Source organism: Pseudorca crassidens, chromosome 21, assembly GCF_039906515.1.
Source record: "Pseudorca crassidens isolate mPseCra1 chromosome 21, mPseCra1.hap1, whole genome shotgun sequence".
NCBI classification, from domain to species: domain Eukaryota; kingdom Metazoa; phylum Chordata; class Mammalia; order Artiodactyla; family Delphinidae; genus Pseudorca; species Pseudorca crassidens.
Window position 1 is genome coordinate 20,537,953 of NC_090316.1, and position 22,555 is coordinate 20,560,507.

A 22,555-nucleotide genomic window follows, 5' to 3' on the forward strand; every position below is an offset into this window, starting at 1 on the left:
GAGGGGTCTGAAGCAGGAATGTCACCCTGAAGTCTCAGTGCTGTCACAGGCGATAGGAAGTTCTCTGACGCATTCAAAACAAAAGGAAAGAAAAAGCCCAAGAGTGGAAACCTGCCACTTCTCTCTTGTCCCCAGAGTGTCAGCTGATAATACTCGATAAAGGATCCCAAGCATGGATTCAGGATCCTCTGAAGCACTTTCTACCAAATCATGGTTCAAGAGGCAGGAACCAGTAATCTCCCAGCCGCTAGGAAGTCCCTGCAGTCACTTTAAGATTTTGGTTCTGGCTTAGCCAAAGCTTCACCCTTCCAGGCAACTAACACAAATATTCTGCAGTTGGAAGCAACATGTCAAGCTTTGATGCACATCTAAAAGGTGCAAAGTCTAGGAGAGGATGTACCCAGAATTTCAGTAAGGAATGCAAAAACATTGTAAAGTTTTCAATATTCTCTGGATATCCAGAGTTGTGAAGGACAATTTAAAATATAAAAGCAGTAAGTGAAATCACTTTTTCCTATAGAAAGGTTTTTCTCCAAATATTTTTTCTGGAAAGTGTTTTCTGTTTTATAGTCATGTTACCTCAAACTTGAAAATATATATCAAACTTGAAATATATTTATACAAATGAGGTATAAAACTATTTTACAAACTGCTAAGTAGATATTTTATATTTATAATAGCATTGATTTGAATTGGTTCCAAAATCCCAGAAATTCACCTTCTTATTCCGAGCCTATTTCACCTTTTCCCCTTTAATTAATCATGCTGATCTACTAAGAGAAAAATAATGTTGAGGAGGAGGGGGAAAAGTTGCCAATAGTTGTCAGAAGAGAGGTCCATTCTGTCCAGGCACTGCGTGCGTTGGACAGTGGCCAAGCGGCCACACTCACCATGAAGCCCTTCAGAGTCCGGTAGTGAGGGTCCAGCAGGAGGCTGGCCACCGAGCACACCTGAGCAGTCCTGTCCCAGCCATCAGAACAATGAACAAGCACACTTGCCCCTTCCTCTGAAACTGCCTGAAAAACAGGATGGGCAAAGGATGGCTATCAACAGGAAACATCATCAGAATTAGCTTTGGCTTTGTACTCGCAGAAAGAATCAAAAAAAGATTTACAGGCGAAAAATCAATACCAAAACCTGTTCCTTCATTTATTGAGTGTTCACGCCCCCGTGTAGTTAGGGCGGAGCCAAGGAGAGGTTTGGTGCCGGTAACTGAAGCGTCACTTCCCTTCCCTTATGTCCAGGAGCCACGAGCCCGGCTTCTGTACCATATACAAGCAGGCTTCCTGTATGAACGTCTCCTAGCCCACCTTCAACCCTCTTCCTCCCTGCCGGGTTTCCACCTTAAGCCTTTCCAAATGAAATTCTGGAGCTGCTGCTGGCTGCAATCATTTTCAAAAAGGAAAAGACAAAAATCATAAATTGTAAAACTATGAAATTAGAGATAAAAGGATAAGAGCCAAGTGAAAGTGCCCAGCACTGAATAAATATTTGTTAAATAAATGAATTATCTAATAAAGGGAGGCATACCATGTCATCAGAAAAGATATGGTTGTCTTTAGGTATAAATCTGAGGGGAATTTATTTTAAAAAAAAACGCACTGAACAACAAAATAGACAATGCATTCAAAAGCAGCTTATGTGAAAGCTGCAGCAAAATCTTCCCCTGGCAGAACAGAATCTACCTGCCAGGTTCAGGAACATGACTTGCTTCTGCCATCACTGAAAAGGGGGAGCTGTTTGCTAAGATGGAAGCTTCAGGCCTCGGCCACTCAGGTGACTCACATTTGGATGTACCCTCCTATAGAAAATTCTTTCCTCCACCCAGGACCAAGCCTAACTGAAGAGAGACCATTCTGAAAGTATTTTACCACTTGATCGCCTTGATGATACACTGTCAACTGAACACCATCCTCTCTTTCACAAAATCCCATCTTCAGAGGGCAAACTTCATGGAGGTCTGCAAAGCCAGCTCCCCATTTGGTATCACCCAGTTTAGTACAGAGGAGCTCACACGAGGCAACAAGATCTCCATTCCGAAGTCAGAGTACACTGGCTGCTCTGCCCCATAATTTCTGTTCTCTGCATTCGCATACCTTTGCAATGAAGATTCCTGCATCCATGATGGCCTTAATATGCCTCAACCAGCCAGAGTTCTCCAGTCCCCAAAGAAAATCACTCATGGAGGGAGATTTAAGTTCACACACTGCAAGATAAATCGTGTTACAGAAACAAAATACAGAAAATCTCTCATTTTACATTTGATCATATTTGCAGGCAGTTCGTTAATGATTCCTTCACTGCAGTACTTTCTGGAAGACTTGAGTCAAGATAGACGCCCAAGCTTACTCATTCTACTGAACAGTTCCAAGTAAAGGCTTTTCTATCTTCTTTGGTCACAGGGGACACTGCATCTGTTTAGGAGTATTATATTAGTAAAGTTTAAACCCCAATAAATGAAAATCATTGAATGTTACCATAGTAAAAATAAGAGATTTATTTATTCTTCCAGCAAAGATAGTCAAAATGTGCCACCAGGAAGCACTTGAGTAAGAGTGCCCTGGAGGAAAAGACGCCTATAACGAACTCCAGCACTTTCCCAACTAGAACTCCATCATCCCAGCACCGCACTTGCAGACTGCTGTAAAAATACAAAACAGAGCTGTCCTAGAAGTCTTAAATGGAAGTGATCGAACTCCTGCTACCAACAACCCTACCCAAAGGGAGCAAAGCGTGTGAACTTAAACATGAGGCCCTGTACTTCCGAATGCTTCTAGAGCATCAGGTTAGGGGCTTTCCCTTTGGTCGAAAATGAAGATAATCCAGGATTCCAATGATACCTATATTTTACAAAACTAAGGCAGCTGTGTAAACACTTCTATAATATTATCACAAACAATTTCATCTCGAGAGCTTATCTTTTAGTTAAGCATGAAAAAACTTTAGGGCTCAGCGTTCTGACTCCATATCACAAATACAACATTCCAAAGTTCATGGGGTTCATACCTATAAAGCCCTTTTGAGGAATCTTATAAATTAATCAATGAAAATTAACTAATGTTCCATAGATTCTGTTTGTTTAAAGTGTTAGTTTGGGCCTTGATCTGTTCACGTTTAAAACGGGGAAGGTGTACTAAATTATATCTAAGTGCCCTTCCAACTCTAGACTCCCAGATTCAACTTTAAGTCTATTAAAGCATCGCGCATTTGCAATACTTAAAAACAGTTAACAACGTTTAATTCATCAGATGCCCTTCCCTCAGATATGCCAAATAACAGAGGGTTCAGTCGTATTTCCCGCAACATAAGAGCCACACAAAAAAAGCACAAGTAGTTAAATTCTGAGTCACAGACGGCAGCAGTGAGGAAGAAAATACCGAGATTCCCAGCTTTTAAGGCCCTTCTTAAGAAAAAACCGTATTATGAATATGTTCAGGCAAGAGTCCAACCTCTTCCTTCCAAAAGCTTGCCCTGAGCTGGAAGCCCAGCTGGAGAACTGAGTTCTCTCCAGCATTGCCCTGGTTCAGGACACTGTCCCTTTGAGGTCACAGTGCTACTGGCTCCCCACCAGCAGCGATTTAGATTGTTCCAGGAAGATTAACCTGATGTGCAGTCTTCAAACGTTTTTGCACGTGTGCCCCTCCACTGATTTTTAAAACTATGTACCCATAGCACAGGGAGATCAGCTCGGTGCTTTGTGACCGCCTGGAGGGGTGGGATAGGGAGGGTGGGAGGGAGGGAGACGCAAGAGGGAAGAGATATGGGAACATATGCATATGTATAACTGATTCACTTTGTTATAAAGCAGAAACTAACACACCATTGTAAAGCAATTATACTCCAATAAAGATGTAGAAAAAAAAAAACTTTATGAACACTGAAAAACAAAAAAACAAAAAAAACTATGTACCCTCTCAGGCACCCTAGAATAACGCCCCATAATAAGACTGAAGGTGTGTTCGCCGTCTGTAAGGTGGCAAAAGGACAGTTCGTTACGGGAGGTGGGAAAGGACGGCTGGCTCACACCTGGATGGAGGAGCATCTCTAAGGCAGGCGAGGCAGTTTTAGGAAGGAGCACTTGCGGAAGTCAGTGCCATAAAGCCATCCAGCCAGGGCGCCCCTGGGAAACTCTTCCCGTGACCTCGGGGTGTATGTACTCAGTGTGAAGACAGACGCTGAATCTGCTGCAACTGAAAAATGCCAGCCCTGGTGAGAAACTGGGCCGGGCGTGGCTCTGTCCTCGGGGAGGCGGACGGGGACGGGCTGGCCGCAGGGCTGCCCAAGCCCTCCGTGCAGCGCACATGACGCAATCCCCGCACCCTCTGTGCTGCGGCCTCTCCCGCGGGCGCCTGCTGTTTGGCCTTTCTGTCCAACCCCGGCCGTGACCCAGACCGTTCAACTTAATCCTAAAATACACACATTCCACCACGTAGAGTCTCTGGACCCACTGAGTCCTTTAAACCTTCCGCAGATAATACCGACTTGCAAACAGTTTTTTGTGATTTTTTTTTTCCACTGAACTAGCCCAAATTTCTGGTGGTCATGATCGGGCTCAGGGCTCGCTGGCATCCTCCTTCATTTCAAAAAGTCCAGGGAGCTAGAGGGATATTTTGGCATCCAAGCTCAGAAGCTCAGTCCAAGGACAAATGATCCCTTTTGCCTTCTCTTCTCACCAGGTGTGGAAATGACAGCGAGTTTAAAAATACAGACGCCAGGCTCTCCAGCTAACTGGGAGGTAGCCTGTGCCAGTGGCAAGAGGGGACCGGCCAGCTCACAGAACAAGGCCCTAAAAGGTGCTGTAGAGAGGATGCCCAGGCCACCCTCTTCACTGGCTCACGGCCCAGGGGACCAGCTGCCGCATCTCTCCCAGGTCAGCTCCCTCCTTCCACAGGGAGGATGGCTCCTTGTTTAACACATCTGCTTTCAGGAACATTATAACTGGGTACATTGAATAAAATAGCCTCCCGAGGTTTCACGCAAGGTAACGGCTGAGTGTTTCCCCTCACTTGCTGAGTGGCCACTGTTAAGAGCAATCAGCCCACAGGTGATTAATACACATGGACAGATGGGGGTACACTTGAGACTCCAAGAATTAGCGCCTGGATTTTTAAATATAAAACTGGTGGGTTTGTTTGGATAAACTCAGGATAAGGCAGAAATACTGATCGGTTCACCCTTGTTGCCAAAGCTGAACCAATATTTACAAACCATTTTGCTGAACAAAGTTCATTTCAGCTGACCTCACAGGCGTCAGCCACAGATCACAGAGAACCAGACTTATTATACTAACCTGGAGTTTAATGCCTGGGTCTAGTGACATTTGTTTTACATAACAGGGCAACTATATCCCACAAACACATAAAAACAACACTTAAAAAAAGATGGATAATTACGGCACCTGAGGAAATAGGAAATTTATTTGGAAGAAAATTAACCTCCCACGATCTTCCTTAGCTATTTCCTATACCAAGCTCATTTCTTCCTACACAGTGACTGCGTGGGGATCAGTGAGGGTGCAAAGTCTCCATCTGAACCCTGTGGGATTGGTCTTTCTTGTGTCTAAGATCTAAGGTTGGAAGGTACATGGCCCTCCCTTACTTGCCAGCCAGACACATACCTGAGCTCTCCTCATGTTTGTCTCCTTCCCATCTTGGAGTCAAAAACCCAAGCCCAATGAAACGGCCTTCAAAGAACTAGCAAAATGATGGTAATCTCCCTCAGCTGAACATCCCAGCAGGTGATACCATTCAAAGAGGACTTAATTATGGCCTGTACAACAGAAGTGTTTGGTAAAGCCTGCCCTGTAGTCTCCCTTTTTTACTTAGAGCCCACCCTGGTGACAGAATAAACTCTGCAGTGAAGTGTCCTCAGTCTATTAATGTCAGTGCCACTCTCCTCCCCCCCCCCCCCCCCCGCCAACTGACATGGACCCTCTTTATAGAGGCCTTTACATTAATTGGAGAGATCTGTATATTAGCTTCTCTGTATATTACTGGACACCAATAAGATTCCAGCTTTGTTTGTGATGCTATTTTCTGGAATCTCCACACAATTAACAATGCCATGAAAGCCATTTTTGAATAGCCTTGTCGTCCTCTAAAGAAGTCGATGCTCATATCAAATGGTAAGTTGCGATCCAGCCTAAATTCTGTACACCTGTGCTAGCACTGCTTGCATTCGCAGCATACGTAACTATATGCAAACTCACATGGGCGTGAGTATGTGTCTGTGTCGAGCTACTAATAAACATGTATGTGTGTGTAAATGCATGTATACACACACACTTTCCAGTAATACTGATTACCATTGACCTAAAGAAAATCAAGCAGCTGGTTCACAAAAGAATGCCCTACTAGCATTTATTAGCTTTGCATGTGAGTTTTGTGTCTAAAGACACAATTTGCCACAAATAAATTTTAAAATATATATGCCCATTTATGTTACATTTACCATATAGAAGGCTTGGGAGTTGGTCATTTTCTCTCAGTGAACAGGAACTCAACCAAAGACAGGGCTTAAGGAATGAGCAAGTCTAAATAGGAAACGTAAGGCAGATGAAAATAGAAGTCTAGTCTGCGAGAAGGAAGGGGTGCTGAGAGCCTGTGACGTCGGGGTGGATGTAAGATATTAGTGGCAAATGCTGGAGAGAAGGCCGAGAATCATGTGAGATTAAGATGTTGCCAGCAAATAACAAGTGGTGAAATAAGCAGTACACGTGGCTGGGGACGTAACTGGTGGAAAAGCATTCCACGCTCATCACACCGGCTGAGCAAAGCTGCAGGACCAATGCACCCATCGAATCTGAGGCCACACTGTCACTGGCAAGCAGATACTGAATTGCCCCATCCCCCCTGCAGCCTTATGGGAAAACTGCTCACCCTGTGGCTAATATGAGTCACGTCTATCTTTAGTTTTATGGGAGACACGTTCTTCTATAAGTGCTCCTTTTGTAAATGTCCTAGTTATCCAAAAACTAGCTGTCATGATTAATAAAATGAAAACAACAATTCTGAGGGTGAAATTTTTTGATCTTTGAATTGTCCCAAGGAACATCAAGATACAGCACAATGAGAATAAAAAACAGCCATTCTTCTCCCATTAAATCTTTGTTTTCTCTTGTCCTCTCCTTTGCTAAAATCACCCAGAGATGAGGTCTTTGGCTTTGACATCCAATTAAAACATTCAACCACCTGATCTACCCAAGGACAGCCCTCAGGAAGATCACTTATGAGAAAGCATCATCTTCTCTTCCCGCCAGAATTTTCTGCCCTATATCAAGATCAGTAACGTCACTTTGTATTAATAAATAAAGCCTTTTTCTATGCAATGCCCAGTGTATAGAAAACTCTCAAGAACTGTCTGATGTACAGATGACTGTCTAAAATAACTATGTAGCTCCCAGTGACTTCCTCTACATCCATTATCTACCATGCAGCATATATTTACTCCCAATTTTCAGATTAGCCAGTGTGGCTTAAAGAGTTTACCAAGTCGGGCTTCCCTGGTGGCGCAGTGGCTGGGAGTCCGCCTAACGATGCAGGGGACAGGGGTTCGTGCCCCGGTCCGGGAAGATCCCACATGCCGCGGGGCGGCTGGGCCTGTGAGCCATGGCCGCTGAGCCTTTGCGTCCGGAGCCTGTGCTCCGCAATGGGAGAGGCCACAACAGTGAGAGGCCCACGAACCAAAAAAAAAAAAAAAGAGTTTACTAAGTCATCCATGGTTACTCGGCCAGCAAATAACAGCTGGAGTCCTGGCCACAACACATACGCCCCAAAGCTCACGCTCTTTCCTCTCTGCCTCAGTGCTTAGAGCATTAGATCTCAGTCTAGATCGGGCGACACCATCCAGCCACATTTTACATCCTCTTACAACAAAGAGAGAGCCAGGTACACACTCCTGATGCATTTCTTTCTTCCAAGTGACCATGAATTGATAACTAGTGGAGCCTGACAAAGAGACCTGTTGCTCTAGTAGAACACTTATTAAAAAATCTTACCGCTAGGTGGAGCTCTCCAGTTCACTTTAATGGGAAAGTAGGTTTTCTGTGTGGAAACCCATGCCACGTGCTAAATTTTGAGGGACCGTGACCAGATTTTCAGCCAGGTCTTATTGGCTGTCTCGTCTAATAGGTTAGTAATCTCAGGAAATTAATAATGGGGAAAGTCAGAAGATCGAGAACTGAAAAAAGATCAGCCTTTACAGCTTTTCATTAGCTCATAGCTGGTAGAACCTCATAGCATAAACTTGTAGGCCATGTTACAGGAAATACTCACTTTGAAATGAAAAACTTACATGTGACTATAAAGGGTTGGACTCTTCCATTTCTTCCAGGCTTACTTAGCCATCGCCACATAAAGTAATGAGGTGAGGAAGAAAGAATCAAATAAAAAGGACACTGGGACTGAGAGTTACAACCTTACCTCTGAGCAGAGAAAAATACTTCGTGGGAACCTCGGAGCCAGGTGTGTTAGGGACCGTCCCCTTCTAGACCTTGGTGCACCCGAGAGCACCGGGCAGGGACGCCAGAGCAGGGAGTCGTCACACGAGCGCAGCACCCACGGCCGTGCTGCCTCCCATGACACACTCGAAGTTCTCTGCTTTTACCTGTCCCTTCTACACCCAACAAAGGTTCTGAACAATCGGGCCTCACAACCTTCACACACAAGCACAGGTCACATATCTCTGGGGCCTCCTGACTTTACCACAGAACTTTCACCATCATCACTGTTCCTAATTCTAGGGGAAACGATAGAAGTGGTTACCTCTTGGGGCCTGCTAAAAAGATTCCAATCTTTCCAGTTGAATCTTACAAACAGCCCTTCACTGTAGTATTGTCCAAACTGCTGAATGGGCACCGGGCCTTTGTTCCTGTGCTCTGGACCTGCTCCCATCTGATCGGCTGTCAGGCTGAGGTTTGTATCTCTGTCAGACAACTTGCTGAGAAAACACCCACCAGGCCTGGCATGGGGTTTATTAAATTATTTTTGGTGAACTTGTGCTGAGTGGACACAGACCGTATCACGAGGCAAGCACTTCCATGCCTCTGAAATTGTGCTTACTCCATGTCTCTTGAATAAAAAAATTAAGGAAAGTCACCCATAAGAAAGCAGGGGACCTATCAAATACCCGCCTAGCTGCCTGAGTTAATCTACAGTCCATTCGCTTATCCATTTTACGCAGTACTTATTTTAAACTACTGTACTGCTTCCCAAGAAAAAGCATAATGCACCTTATACTGGAAAGCACTTTACAGTTTGCAAGGAATCTTTGTGAACAAATCTGTGAGCTAGACAGCAACGATATATTGCTTACACTGTTTTACAAATACAGGAAATGAAGTTTGTTCATGTTTACTAAGAGACTAAGGCAAGAACCCAAACCCAGATCTTCAGACACTTAGGCCAGGGCACTTTCTACCCAAGCCACCACCTAGAGAGACTGTAAAGCAAAGTGGTTAAGAGTATGGTGTCTGGGACTTCCCTGGTGGCGCAGTGGTTAAGAATGCACCTGCCTATGCAGGGCACATGCATTCGAGCCCTGGCCCGGGAAGATCCCACATGCCACAGAGCAACTAAGCCCGTGCACCACAACTACTGAGCCTGTGCTCTACGGCCCATGAGCCACAACTACTGAGCCCACATGCCACAACTACTGAAGCCCGTGCGCCTAGAGCCCGTGCTCCGCAACAAGAGAAGCCACTGCAATGAGAAGCCCGTGCACCGCAACAAAGAGTAGCCCCCGCTCGCCGCAACTAGAGAAAGCCCGCGCACAGCAACGAAGACCCAACGCAGCCAAAAAATAAATAAGTATATTAAAAAAATTAACAGTGTCCAGTACATAATAATCACCCATAAATGTTATATCATCATTACCATGTGGGTGGTTATCTGTGAGCCTAATAAAAGGACCACAAATCAACGAGGAGCATGGTAAAATGATGGAAAGTACTAGGCTCAATTCTTCCTTTGTTATATGATACCAAGAAGGGTATGTCTTTAAAAACTTTTTAATTAAAAATGTAATACACCAGACTTTGTAACTGGAGATAGGCGCTCCTACTGGTCTTGAAGAATAACCTGTCGTGTTGTGAACAGCTTATGTGGAGGTCCAACATGGCAGAGAACTCTAGGACCTAAGGGTGACCGCCAGCTGACAGCGCTCAGGGCCCTCTGTTGAATGCAACCAATAACCTGAATCAGCCTGGAAGCAGATTCTGCCCCATCCAGGTGTCCAGATGAGGACACAGTCCGGCTAGCACCTTGACTGCAGCCTTGTAAGATCCTAGGCAGAGGGATCCTGGCTTCCCATTGACACATGAGAAATGCCCAGACTCGTGACCCTCAGAAACTGTGACCTGCTAAGTGTGTATTGTTTATGTTCCATGTAACGTACCAACCATAGACAATTTTGTAAATAAAGAAGGAAAAAGAAAAAATTCACCCATCGTCCTCTCATTCTAATCCAATTATCATTCTGGAAATTCTTCATAAATATGGTTACTGTATAGTGAATCAGAGTATGTATACAATTTTACAACCTGAATTTTTCACTTAGATTATACACGTTCTCCCATGTTAGTAATATATTTTTCACATTTATCATTTTTAATGGATGCAAAATTTTGTGTCAAAAGGTAGAGTGTTTAGTCAGTCAACTATTGTTGAACATTCCTGAGGCTTCCAAAATTCTATTATTATAAATAAAACACTTCTATCAAAACAGGCATTATATGTCTTTTTTTTAAACCGTATTTTGGATTAGTCCCTAAGGGGAATTAATCTGGTAAAAATATGTATCTCAGAACAAAATATATTAGGTACCTCTTGCCAATTTCAATGATACTAGAAATATTTAAAGTACTAGTTTTACCATATTCCTTTCAGTATTGAATATTTTAATGTATTTGAATTTAAATATTTAAATTTAATATTTATTTAAATTAAAATTAAAATATTTTTTAAAAATTATTTAAATTAAAAAAATTTTAAAGTGAAAAATGGTACTTTGAGGTTTTAACTACCTTTCTTTAATTATCAGAGCAAGTTTAAATGTTTTTCTGTTTGTTTCAACTTATTTTTCTTTAAAGAATTAGATTGAGTTGCCTAACTTCACTGAGACACTTTCTTCATCTATAAAGTGCAGATAATATTACGTACAGCACACTATAGCTGTGAAATCAAATACAGGCAGACCTCATTTTACTGTACTTCACAGATATTGTGTGTTTTATAGGTTAAAGGTCTGTGGCAACCCTGCATCGAGCAAGTCTATCGGCACCATTTTCCCAACAACATTTGCTCACTTCATACCTCTGTACCACATTTTGGTAATTCTCGAAATATTTCAAACCCTCCACCAGTGAAAAGAATACAACTCTCTGAAAGCTCAGATGATGGTTACATCTTTTAAGCAATCAAATATTTTTAAATTAAGGTACATACAGTGCTTTTTTAGACATAATGCGATTGCACACTAAATAGACTACAGGATAGGGTAAACATAACTTTCACATGCACTGGGAAACCAAAAAATCCGTGCGATTCACTTTATAGCGATATTCATTTTACTGAGGTGGTCTGGAACCGAACCTGCGACATCTTCAAGGTCTGCCCATTCGTGAATCATTTAAGTAAAAATACTGAGGAAGCCTGGCACGTAGCAGGTGCTCTGTTTTTAGTGAAATGCACAAATCAATGAATAAGGGGTCAGTTATACAGAACTACACTGTGGCCAACAATGTCAATCTAAGATTCATGTAGAATCCTGGCGCGCCGAAACTAGTAGGGGGGAGAAAGGTCAATTTTCTGGGCAACATACAAAAGGTGGAGCAGGTTGACTGAAAAACAGGAAGGTGTCACTGTCATCATGTCTTTCCCATAAACACCCGCCTACCTTGAAAACAGGTATTTACGAAGAGGCACGACAGTGCGGCTCAATCTCAAAGCCCGGATGTGAGGTAATTCCATGTGCCCCTCTCTCCCTCCCTCTCACTGATTTCCTCCCCCCAAATCAAGGATGCCCTCGGAGGTTTTTATTTCCACATCTGATAACAATTTCCTCAGCCACGGAAAGGGCCTATTCCAGGTTCTTCTACTGCCTGTTTCAACAACAACACAAGAAAGAAAATATAGGGCATCCTTTTATTATTTGAGGGAAAAACCATTATTTACATGATCAAGAGGAAAGGCTCTGTGGAAAGCACTTAATAAATCACACAACTGCTACCCAACGGAAAGACTTCATTATTATCTCACTGGGAGGTGTGAATGCCACAAAACAGTTTGGTTTAGAACTTAGAAACCAAAGTTAACATGCAATCAATCAGCTCCATAAAAGGACCTATACCGGCTGTGAACTCGGTCCTAGATTTCAGTCTCTGATGAAATACCCTGCAGCTGTTGCTCACAGACAGGGCTATTTCGGGCCAGAATGCGAACAGGTTTTCATTTCTGTTATTCAGAATCTCTCCTGATAATATCAATATCCCTGATAAGAGGCATTTTGAAAAAAAAATAATAATCATGAAGGGAATGCATTATTCCGCTGCCTACCAAGTGACCAGCAGTACAAACCTTCCGATCTCTTTGATGCCAAGACAGCTGTTTGAAGGATAAAAGCCTCAAAAGGTGGGTCTGATTGCATCAGTTCATCAGCTGAGCTTCCACGAGCAGTTTATAATTTACTTGGTAAAAACAGATAGTCAAACATTGGTCAAGTCCCCTGAAAGGCATCCAGAAAGTTGTCCTTGCTTAGTGCACTGACACAGAGCTGAAAAAGTGATGCAGAAGAACCACGATCCCTTATGAAACACAGGCTGCCCTCCCTCTGGAACTCGGTCCATTTGCTGGTCCTTTAGAAATAGCGAGTCAGACCAAAGGTATGAGGGCAGGAGACGTGGTTCCTAATAAGAAACCAAGTAAATGCTAATTTTAAAACAAAAGCCTGGGCTTCCCTGGTGGCGCAGTGGTTGAGGGTCCGCCTGCAGATGCAGGGGACACGGGTTCGTGCCCCGGTCCGGGAGGATCCCACATGCCGCGGAGCGGCTGGGCCCGTGAGCCATGGCCGCTGAGCCTGTGCGTCCGGAGCCTGTGCTCCGCAACGGGAGAGGCCACAACAGTGAGAGGCCCGCGTACCGCAAAAAAAACAAAACAAAACAAAACAAAACAAAAAAGCCAAATCGCCATGTTCCAAGCACTCCTGGGAGCCACCTTCCGCAGAGAAGAAAATATATATTCTCAAAAGTCAGCTTATGAAATTACTAAATGAAAACTATAAAGCATGCAAATGTTTTAATGATTCTGATATTGAACACTCTTCACACTAAAACTAGACTACCCGTTCAGTTACAGTACCAAGCTAGTCCAGTTTTTCAATGTCTAAAAAGCACAGCTTAGAGCAGGGAGAGCCACACCGCCCACAATAATCTCCCAAAGTTTACGAAGTTCAATGCCCAAGGCATCCTCCTGTCCGCTGAGACATGGCAAATTTCACGTGGAGGTAAGATGGACATAGACAGCTCCGGGGCCGTTACTATTTATTTATTTATTTTTAATGCAGGAAGAGGTTTCGTCTAACCATTCAAACCCTCAATTTTAAACTATTTGCAATCAGGGGCATCAAAGTGTGGACTCACAGACTGTCAGGGCTGGATGGGTCCACAGAAATTATTAGTCCAATCCTCTCCATTTACAGCAGGTAACAGAGCCCCAAAGAAGGTACATGACGTGTTCAAAGTCTCATAATGACTGAGATGACCCGGGGAATCCAGGAAGGAGAATGGCAATCAGGCTTGTCTGTGACACTCAAGTTCCTCCAGCCCCACCGCTAGCTTCTCACTACATCCTGCTCTGATTAAGCACTGAACTGCACGGGTTACTGAGGGCAAACGTGTATCCCGAGAAAAAGGGAATTCGGCACTTTGTCCCTCTTCACTACAGACCCCGCATTTCCGGTTCAGACCGGACTGCCCACTTCCCTGGCACACAGAGCCGCCTCCCCAGGGCTTCCCCCCAGAAGTGCGAGCCCAGCATTTACAGCCTCCCCTGGTCCAGAGGCACAAAGCCCTGGGTTATGCATCCTCTTTCTCTTCCGTTCCCACAAGAGGGAGAAGTGGTGGAGATAACAACAGACTCCTCCTTGGGCCTTGACAATCGCAAGAGCATAAGCAGTAAACGAGGCTGGTTTTGCTTGGAATATGTGATTTCTGGTAATTAGTTTACGGCTGGTGTGGCCACATGAATAATTCCTCTACGTTGCATAACCCAGCTTTGCGACTTGCTCTCCCTGTGAGTACAGAAGCCTGGGCGTACGCGTCTCGTGGTGCTCGCTGGGTGGGGTGGGTGGAGGGAGCGCGCTGCAGCAGTGCTGCTGATGGAAGGAAGAACCAGGACCCCCCAGCATCCTTCTCATGGCCATTCGGCCGCTCGGATTCAGTTTATGGGCCTCACGTCCACACGTGAACAGCTGGCGGCTTCGACGTAGGACTGCTTTATCTCCCAATGGTCTTGAATATGGGTCGAACTACTATTATGAGAGAGAAAGAAAAAATATCCCCATGCACTTCTATCTTAGGTGTTAGGTACCACCGGAGAGAGCCCGGCAGCTAATACCACGTGACAAAACCACTCCACGATGACACCAAAAAAGAAGAGAAAAGCTGTTACACGTTTAAAGAGTCCCTGCATTTTGATATTCTTCCCAACTGATCCCACCCTTGCAAACAACATCGAAGTAAAGCACAGTTTTCACATCAACAGACCATCTTATTCCGTCTTGGCATTAAAACATTTAACTGCATTTTTTAAATGCTGTGCATAAGGAAATGGTTTACCTTCCAGCATTTTTTGCAGACTGTTCCTCATGACATGGATGTTCTCTATCCCGATAAACTGAAACTTGATATTGGAATAATTGTCTTCGTTCTCATAGCCTTTCCCTGCAGCACGATTTGCCATCGCATTAAGCTGCAGTGGGCAGCAAAACAGAACAGTCACCAGTGATATTCATGAAACAATCACAACACTTCACGGCTAATATCCATAAGAACATTCAACATGATGTGCAGAAACATGCTTTAAATCCCGGGAACACCGCGCTGGGCTAGGTAGCTACAGACACTCGTGCTGAGCTTACGTTCAACAACATCAGTTTGTCGATGTGGCAACATTTTCTGAGCTGGAAGCATCCTAGAGATAAGCTCTTTTGGAGACGTTCCCTGTCAGAGATGCCAAATCCAATGTGGGATTCTGTACAGAGCCAAGTCGCCCCAATTTAATACCAAACATGACAGCCTTAGGTTGGCAGAAGAATATCTGCAGATACAGTTGGCAACATAAAGCTCTGTAAGTTAAAATATTATATCTTCCAGTATTCGAATGCCAACAAACACATCAACGTATAGGAATAGTTATGTCATTCTAATTTGCCTACAAGAATCCCTCAGGTACCCAGTTCACCTTTGAGCAGGAAACGCTGAACAAAACAGAGAGAGGGCAAGACATGTCCTCCGGCCACCCTATTTAAATCTCCAGAGAGGATTTTTCTCTATCACATTCATTATCATAATTTCATCTATAAAAAGTCACGGTTCCTAGTGCAAACTGGGTTAAATGGTGATGGACTTTGAAGAAGAAATTTATGATATGCAAACTTCTGCCTTATTCCTGTGTAACTAAAATCAAGAAGGGGACAAGTCCTGCCTTAGCTGAGAAATACACAGATTTCTAGAATGAATGTATTATTGTGAATACTCCATTCTTGCTGTTCAGCTAAGCGGGCCATCACATCCTAGACATCAATATTCACTGACCATTCTCTTCCTCTGCCCACAAAGGGCAGGCGGGCTAGCCCAGGCAGAGAACTCACTACCAAAAATATATCCGTTTTTAGGACCACAATGCAGCACTCGGGGGATATTCATACTTTTCAAAAATCTAAGCTTAAGAAGCCAAGTTAAGTTAAAAGCATACGTATTGTTTGACCCAGATTTCCTATGTGTGAGAATCTGACACTATTAAAATACCAGCACATAAAGACAGACATCCAAGGATGTTTACTGCAATCTTTTTTTTTTTTTAAATAATAGTTGAGTAAAAGAACCTGAAAACCTATGAATATCTCCATAGGGCCATGATTGGATGAATTATGGTATATTCATACCCTGGACTTCTAATAGGCTCAAGTAGAGACACAGAGATAGAGACAGACAGATATACAGATGTCTAGATATTGCGGGGAGAGGGAGGGAGGAGGGAAAGAAAAAAAAGAGGGGTGGGGAGGGAGGGGAGAAGAGAGGAGATACTGGGCCATGACATGTGAAGTGAAAAGAATAAGCTCCAGAATAATATTCATACAATTATCCCATTTTTTGTAAAACAAGCCGACCTACAGACATGCATTTACATTTATGCATGCTGGGGTAAGCAGAACAGAAATGAATGGAAGTCTACACCAATTTCGCAGCTGTTGCAGCAGACAGACAGAGGCGGCACGTGTGGGGAGCGGCTGCCAATACTACTCCAGATGCTCCTCCAGGCTTTGTTACAAACCGGATAGAGTGGGTTTGTAATTTAAATAACAGAAAAAAAATATATGGCAGGCCCCTCACTTTCCTGCTCCGTGATTCAGCTCACGTGACATCAGCTGGGGTGCGCCCCACTACCCTGTTTCCCATTTACGAAAAGATCATCCCCTTTCTCCCAGGCATGCTATGAGAAGGATAAAGGGTTTGGTCTCAATAAAGAAAAAAATATAGTGTTATTTTTAAGACAACTGATGTTCATGCTTTAAATTTTAAAAGTATTTTAAGAGGAAAATTTTTCTAAAATTACCTATAGACATTGTTCTTTTGAAACATACTATTATAAAAATATCACTGGTTTGTATAATTATTTTCCAAAGTTGCTGGCTTATTCTTTACAAGCTTCTTTACAAGCTTCATAAATAAAATGGTTAACAGGATACGTGCAAGTATCTTTATGTTACATGAACCTTATGTTTATTCTGTATCTTGAATAATTCAAGTTAAGCCTTCTCACCACATACCATACTCTTTTTAAACAGGGCAGTGAATAAAAACCAAAACACTATTATTACTTTAATCTATAATTAGGACCCTATGTTCACATTTTTTAGTAGTTGATGACCTATGACCTAGGAGAATTTATCGATGGTCTTCTTTAAAAGCAAAGGAGCCACACAAGATGGCCTCTTAAAAGTCAACGGTACTTCTCATAATGAACAGAAGGTGGCAATATTTAATCTACCAACCAAAGTGTACTTTCTCAAGGTTTCCACGTATTTCACAGGCCCTGTCAGGATAATGGGGCACTAGCTGACCCTTCAAAGCAGAAAATACAGTTTCATAATTAATAAAAAATTCAGAAGCTATCTTGGACCTATAGGTGTATTCATTCAGATAGAGTATCTCTTATATAAATAAAACGCTAAGTCTAGTTAGGTGCCCTGTCCCTTAGGCTGAGAACTCCATTTCACAGGCAAAGAAAAAGCTGTTCATTTCGGCCCCTAAAAGTTCTCAAATAGTGAAAAAAAAACAACCTCAAAAGGTCACATACTATATGTTTTCAATTACAGAACGTGCTTGAAATGACAAGCTTATACAGGTGGAGAACAGATTAGTGGTTCTTTGTGGTGATGTAATTGTTCTCTATCTTGACTGTGGTACTGAATATACAAACATACGTATGTGATAAGACTTTATAGACTAAACACACACACACACGTACACACACACACACACACACACGACTACAGTAAAACTGGGAAAAACGGAACAAGATTGGTGGATTTTATCAATGTCAATATCCTGGTTGCAATACTGTACACAGCTTTGCAAGATGTTACCACTGGGGGAAAGTGGGTGAAATGTACAAGGCATCCTTCTGTATTATTTCCTACAACTGCATGTGAATCTACAATTATCTCAACATAGAAAGCCTAATTTAAAAAAAAAATTCTCAAACAGATAAAACAATGGAGGTAACTGCATTCCAGTTTCAACCTATGCTTAAAGAACACAACGGACAACTGAAAAGTGGTACTGGAAAAAGTGCCCTGTTTTCTAATCCAAGGTCACTCTGCTATTTGATCATCTCAGCATCTTTGGGTGCAAAAAAACTCATAAGTGAAACCAAAAAATTCACTCATTCTCAACAAACACTTAACGAACGCCTACTGTGTGTCAGGCACTGAATGGAATAAAAACGTGAATAAGAAGTAGTCCCAGCCACCACAAGCTTATCATCGAGTATGGAAGTGCGAGCACACAACACCAAATAACGACAGATAATACCCACCAGGACTGGGCAGGAGCTGAGAGCCTGGTGGAGGCGGTGGCAGTACTTAGAATCTGGAACAGCCCCACGCGGCCTAGGGCCTCAGGGGTAACGTTTCATGATGGAAGGAGGACTTGAGATGGGCTTTACTAACCAGGAAGCAGGGAGAGAAAGGGGGAGGGCATCCCAGATGAAGCGATGAGAAAGGGAAGAGGTAGGGTATCAGTGGCCACCAAAGAAGCAGGTGGGTATCAGTTGAGTCAACCAGTGCGAGCACAGCGGAAGGTTCAAGCCTGGCGGCAGCAGCAAGAAAGAAGGCTAGAAATTATGAGGGTCCTCTACACACAAGCTCGATTAAGAAGTTCTAACTGTATCTGCGGCAGTAAAGAGCCGCTGAAGGCTTCTGAGCAGGATTAATTGAAACATTCGAGATTTAGTATCCACGACAGAGAAGATCCTCTGGAGTGAGGCAGAGGACGTGAGCTGCACAGGAAGGTGGCTGGTCTCATTGATGGCCAGGACCCTACGCGTCAAGCTGGCACAGAGCAGGCACTGGTGAAGGTTTACTGACAGGCTGACCGACCAAATGAACGTGCTAACAGAGGGAGGCTGAGAGGTGAACAGGCCAAGAATGTTAAAAAAAAAACAGAATCAGATTCTTTCCCCCGCAATCTTAAATCATCAATCAGACACATCAAAATCATGGAAACTCAGTCGACCATAATCTGCATATCAAGTTAAAGGTCAGCTGGTCAGCATCTCAGCCACGGAGTCTAACATTTCAGCAGAGCACATTCTGTACCTGAATGCCAGGACCTGATCTGACGTGCCTGAAAAATGAGAATTGAAGTTGGTCTTGGCAGAAGGAGGCCTGGACCACGTTCTAGCCTGTGGTGTCCATTAATGGTCCTTTTCTCTCCCTGCATCTGTATCTGGTGAAATGAAGAATCTTAACTTGTGATACAAACATGAAAATAAGAGATGATTTTATTTCTTGCAACTACTGTCTACAACTGTGCTAATCAAAATCCTCCTTTCCTAACCCCGAAGGAAGAATTAATAACTTATAGGAAATCACCGTCCAGCTCAACTTAAAATCCCAACCCCATATATGATGCAAAATTTTCTCCTTCTCTTATTATAGGCTGTTTGGACTGGTGAGGGGTCTGCTCTGGTACTCTCCTTTTCCTCCTTCTTCTAGGCTCTATCTTTATATTGGGGAGGGGGATAAAAGAGGAGGTAAATATCTCTCTGTAAAGCTGGACGAGGCTGCTGTTCTCTCTCCATTGGTCGTCACTGCTTTTCCGGTTAACACTCGCTGACCAGCACTGCCCTCTCTGGCATTAAGTGTCCAAATCCTAGGGCAAGTCCGTGGGTTCCCGGGAGGAGGAGGTACACAGCTCGCTGACATGAGACCCACCTTGGCTTGAGCCTCTTCCGAGGCCCCCGGCTTCCCTCCCCAGCACGTACCCCACAGTCGGCCGCAGCTGGGAACCTCCAGTTGGGGGTGGGACCCGGGCCTTAGCAAGATGGCTCACATACAAGTTTCTTTCTCAGTGTCCACTGGACCCACAGGTCCCCCCTCCACCCCTGTCCTGCCAAAGAGGGAGAGCAGGTGCCCCACTGCCACTAAACGCTGCGCGGCTCCCCTCCCCCTGCTCATTGCCGCAGTGGAACAGGTCGGCCACGCATCCCATGCCGAAGTGACCTCCTAGCTGCCCCTCTGTCACGCACCCCGATCTCTACAACAGATCCTCCCAGATCCCCCCCTCACAGGATTCAGTGAGTGGAAACCACCTAATTACTGATTCCAGAGACACAGGAAAACTTCCAACATGACCTCCTGTCTCACAGCTAAAGAATCGCTCACAAGGGAAATTAGAGGCCCTTTAACCACTAAGCTGTCTTTGGAGGAAGAGCCAGGACAAGGGGCCTGGCGTGAGCTGAGCCCCCGGCCGGCCTGCTCACCCCTTCCCTCCACTGCCCGGCACCCCTCCCAGGCCGCCGGCGTCAGAGCCTGGCTCACAGGCCTGCTCACACCTCTCGCCCCGGCCTGAGCGTGTACGAGCCTGTGGTTGGTCCTTCAGCTCTGAGTTTCCAGCCTCCCTGCAAATGTGCTCAGAAGGGGAACCCTGTGGAACCTGACAGTGGACCCAAGGCTCCCCTGGATATCGCTGTCAACAGACCGTGATCAAACAGAAGTAGCGTGGGCTCGGGCGTCAGATCAGCCTAGATTTGAACGGCTTGACCTTGGACACATGACTGAACCTCTCTCAGTCTGAGACCTTACCCATAAACAGAAAAGAACAGCTCCTAATTTGCAGGATTATAATAAGAACTGAATGAGAAAGTGCCTGGCATTTTTACAAGCTCAGCAAAGTCCTAGAACAAAGTAATGTTAAAGTCATGAGCGAGGCTGAGATAGAAGGAGTTCGGTATCACTTTAAAATCCAACAACTATGGCATCAACATGATCTCCTATCTTCTTAATGCACCAGATTCTAGCAGTAACATAGGACCTCGAGGGTATGTTTTTTCTTAACAGATACTCAGTTCATGCTGAGGCCCTCACTGCCTTTGCCTCCTGAGATTTTAACATCAACAAGCAATGCAGAAGCTTTCATCTGAACAGGCAGCATCCGGGGTGAGCCTTGCTCCAAGGACAAGAACGACTTCTAGCCTTTCTCCTTTTCAGTAAACCTGTGAGCAAACCTGGCCAGGGCCCATCTGTCTGTCTACCACCCACAGCAAACATGGACCGGGTCTCCCGGCTACCGAGGAATAAACATCAACGGACGTGATCTTTAAAAGAATGAGAGCCCTAAAGCAAACAGGTGAAGACTCCTGTGAAGGTGTGTGTGCCTGGGAAATAGGTAGAGGGCATGACTTGTATGAGACACCAATTTTCTTTAAGGGATTAGCATCCAACTTCTTATCGCCAAGAGCAAACGCACTCAGTGCTAAATATACCCTTCAAATCAAATCCTCTGGATTAATTTATGTTACATCTGGACTATGCCTGGCTCAACAGCTGCCACATTGCCCGGAAGGTCTGCATAGCGTAGTACACGCTTGGGTCGTCGGCCCTTAAAGCAGCAGGCGAACCTGTCTGCCTTTATTTAAATCTAGGAAAATGGGATCGGAGAAGGGCACGCCAATTCACTTTAAAGGCCCTGTCTTCCCGTCCTTTTCTTATCTTGTCTTCAGTACGTGTGTCTAGGACAGGCATTCATTCAGTTGTCTCTGACTGTTAGGAAATTCAGAGCAGCTCCACTGTCCCGACGCAAAAGGCACAATGACAGGAGGGAAACAGTCAATGCGAGAAGGATGAAGCAGAGAGAAAGCACAAATCGAAAGAGAGAGTAAAAGTCAGAGCCTGGCATCTTTCGAGTGAAAACCTTCAAGCAGAGAAGCTATTTCTTCCCCAGTCTGAAGCTTTTCCCTGCTGTGCTTTGAAAATCTGTCCAAAAGGAAGGGACTCCTTTACCTGTCATCTACTAGAATGTGATCCAGCTGCAACATGTTTTGTCCTTGACCTGCACGGCTGGTCTGCTGATCTGGCCTCTGAGAGTAACTCATCCTCACTGCCCACCCCTCCATGGCCATCCCACAGCTACCCTCCCGTTAGAGAGGAAGGGACTGTTCTGAGGGCAGTGATGTGAGTGATCTTACACTGGGCAGACATCGAACTTAGTGATCGAGACCATGAATCACAGTATTTAATGAAATAGGGCTCAGAGAAGCAGCGAGATTGCCAGTCTGAGTGGCTACACACTGGATAGCATTCAGTTTCCATGATTTCTCTTATCGGCCACGAGTATAGACCCTATCTGTAATTACCCACTCCTAACATCAGTGTAGACTTTGAAGTGACTTGGGCCGTTGGTCATATTTCCTCCTTCCTGTTCTAATGTTTCTATGTCCTTATGTTTTTTTTTTTTGATAGCTTCTTGGACATAGAATTCACATGCCATACAATCTATCCATGTAAAGTATACAGTTCAATGGTGTTTGGTATATTCACAGAACTGTGAATGTACCATGTCACCACAATCTATTTTTAGAACATTTTCATCACCCCAGAAAGAAACCCTCTACCCATCAGGTGTCGCCTCCCATTCCCTCCCATTCCCCTAGCCCTAGGCAACCACCACCCTGCCTGATGTCTCTACAGATTTGTCATAGAGACACTTCATATAAATGGAATCATACAATCTGTGATCCTCTGTGACTGACTCTTTCACTTAGCCTAACACTTTCAA

General features: G+C 44.2%; 1 protein-coding gene across 3 annotated transcripts in view; it reads right to left on the minus strand.

Annotated features, from left to right (window-relative positions):
* MTMR7 (myotubularin related protein 7) overlaps positions 1 to 22,555 on the minus strand; it is a 95,012-nt gene that overhangs the window by 8,154 nt on the left and 64,303 nt on the right. For all 3 annotated transcript variants that reach the window (XM_067722071.1, XM_067722072.1, XM_067722073.1), the window contains 3 exons: positions 14,831 to 14,963; positions 2,097 to 2,206; positions 891 to 1,016 (listed from right to left, as the gene is read on the minus strand). In XM_067722071.1, coding sequence (XP_067578172.1) covers positions 891 to 1,016; positions 2,097 to 2,206; positions 14,831 to 14,963 — 369 coding nt within the window. The remainder of the gene's footprint in view (positions 1 to 890; positions 1,017 to 2,096; positions 2,207 to 14,830; positions 14,964 to 22,555) is intronic.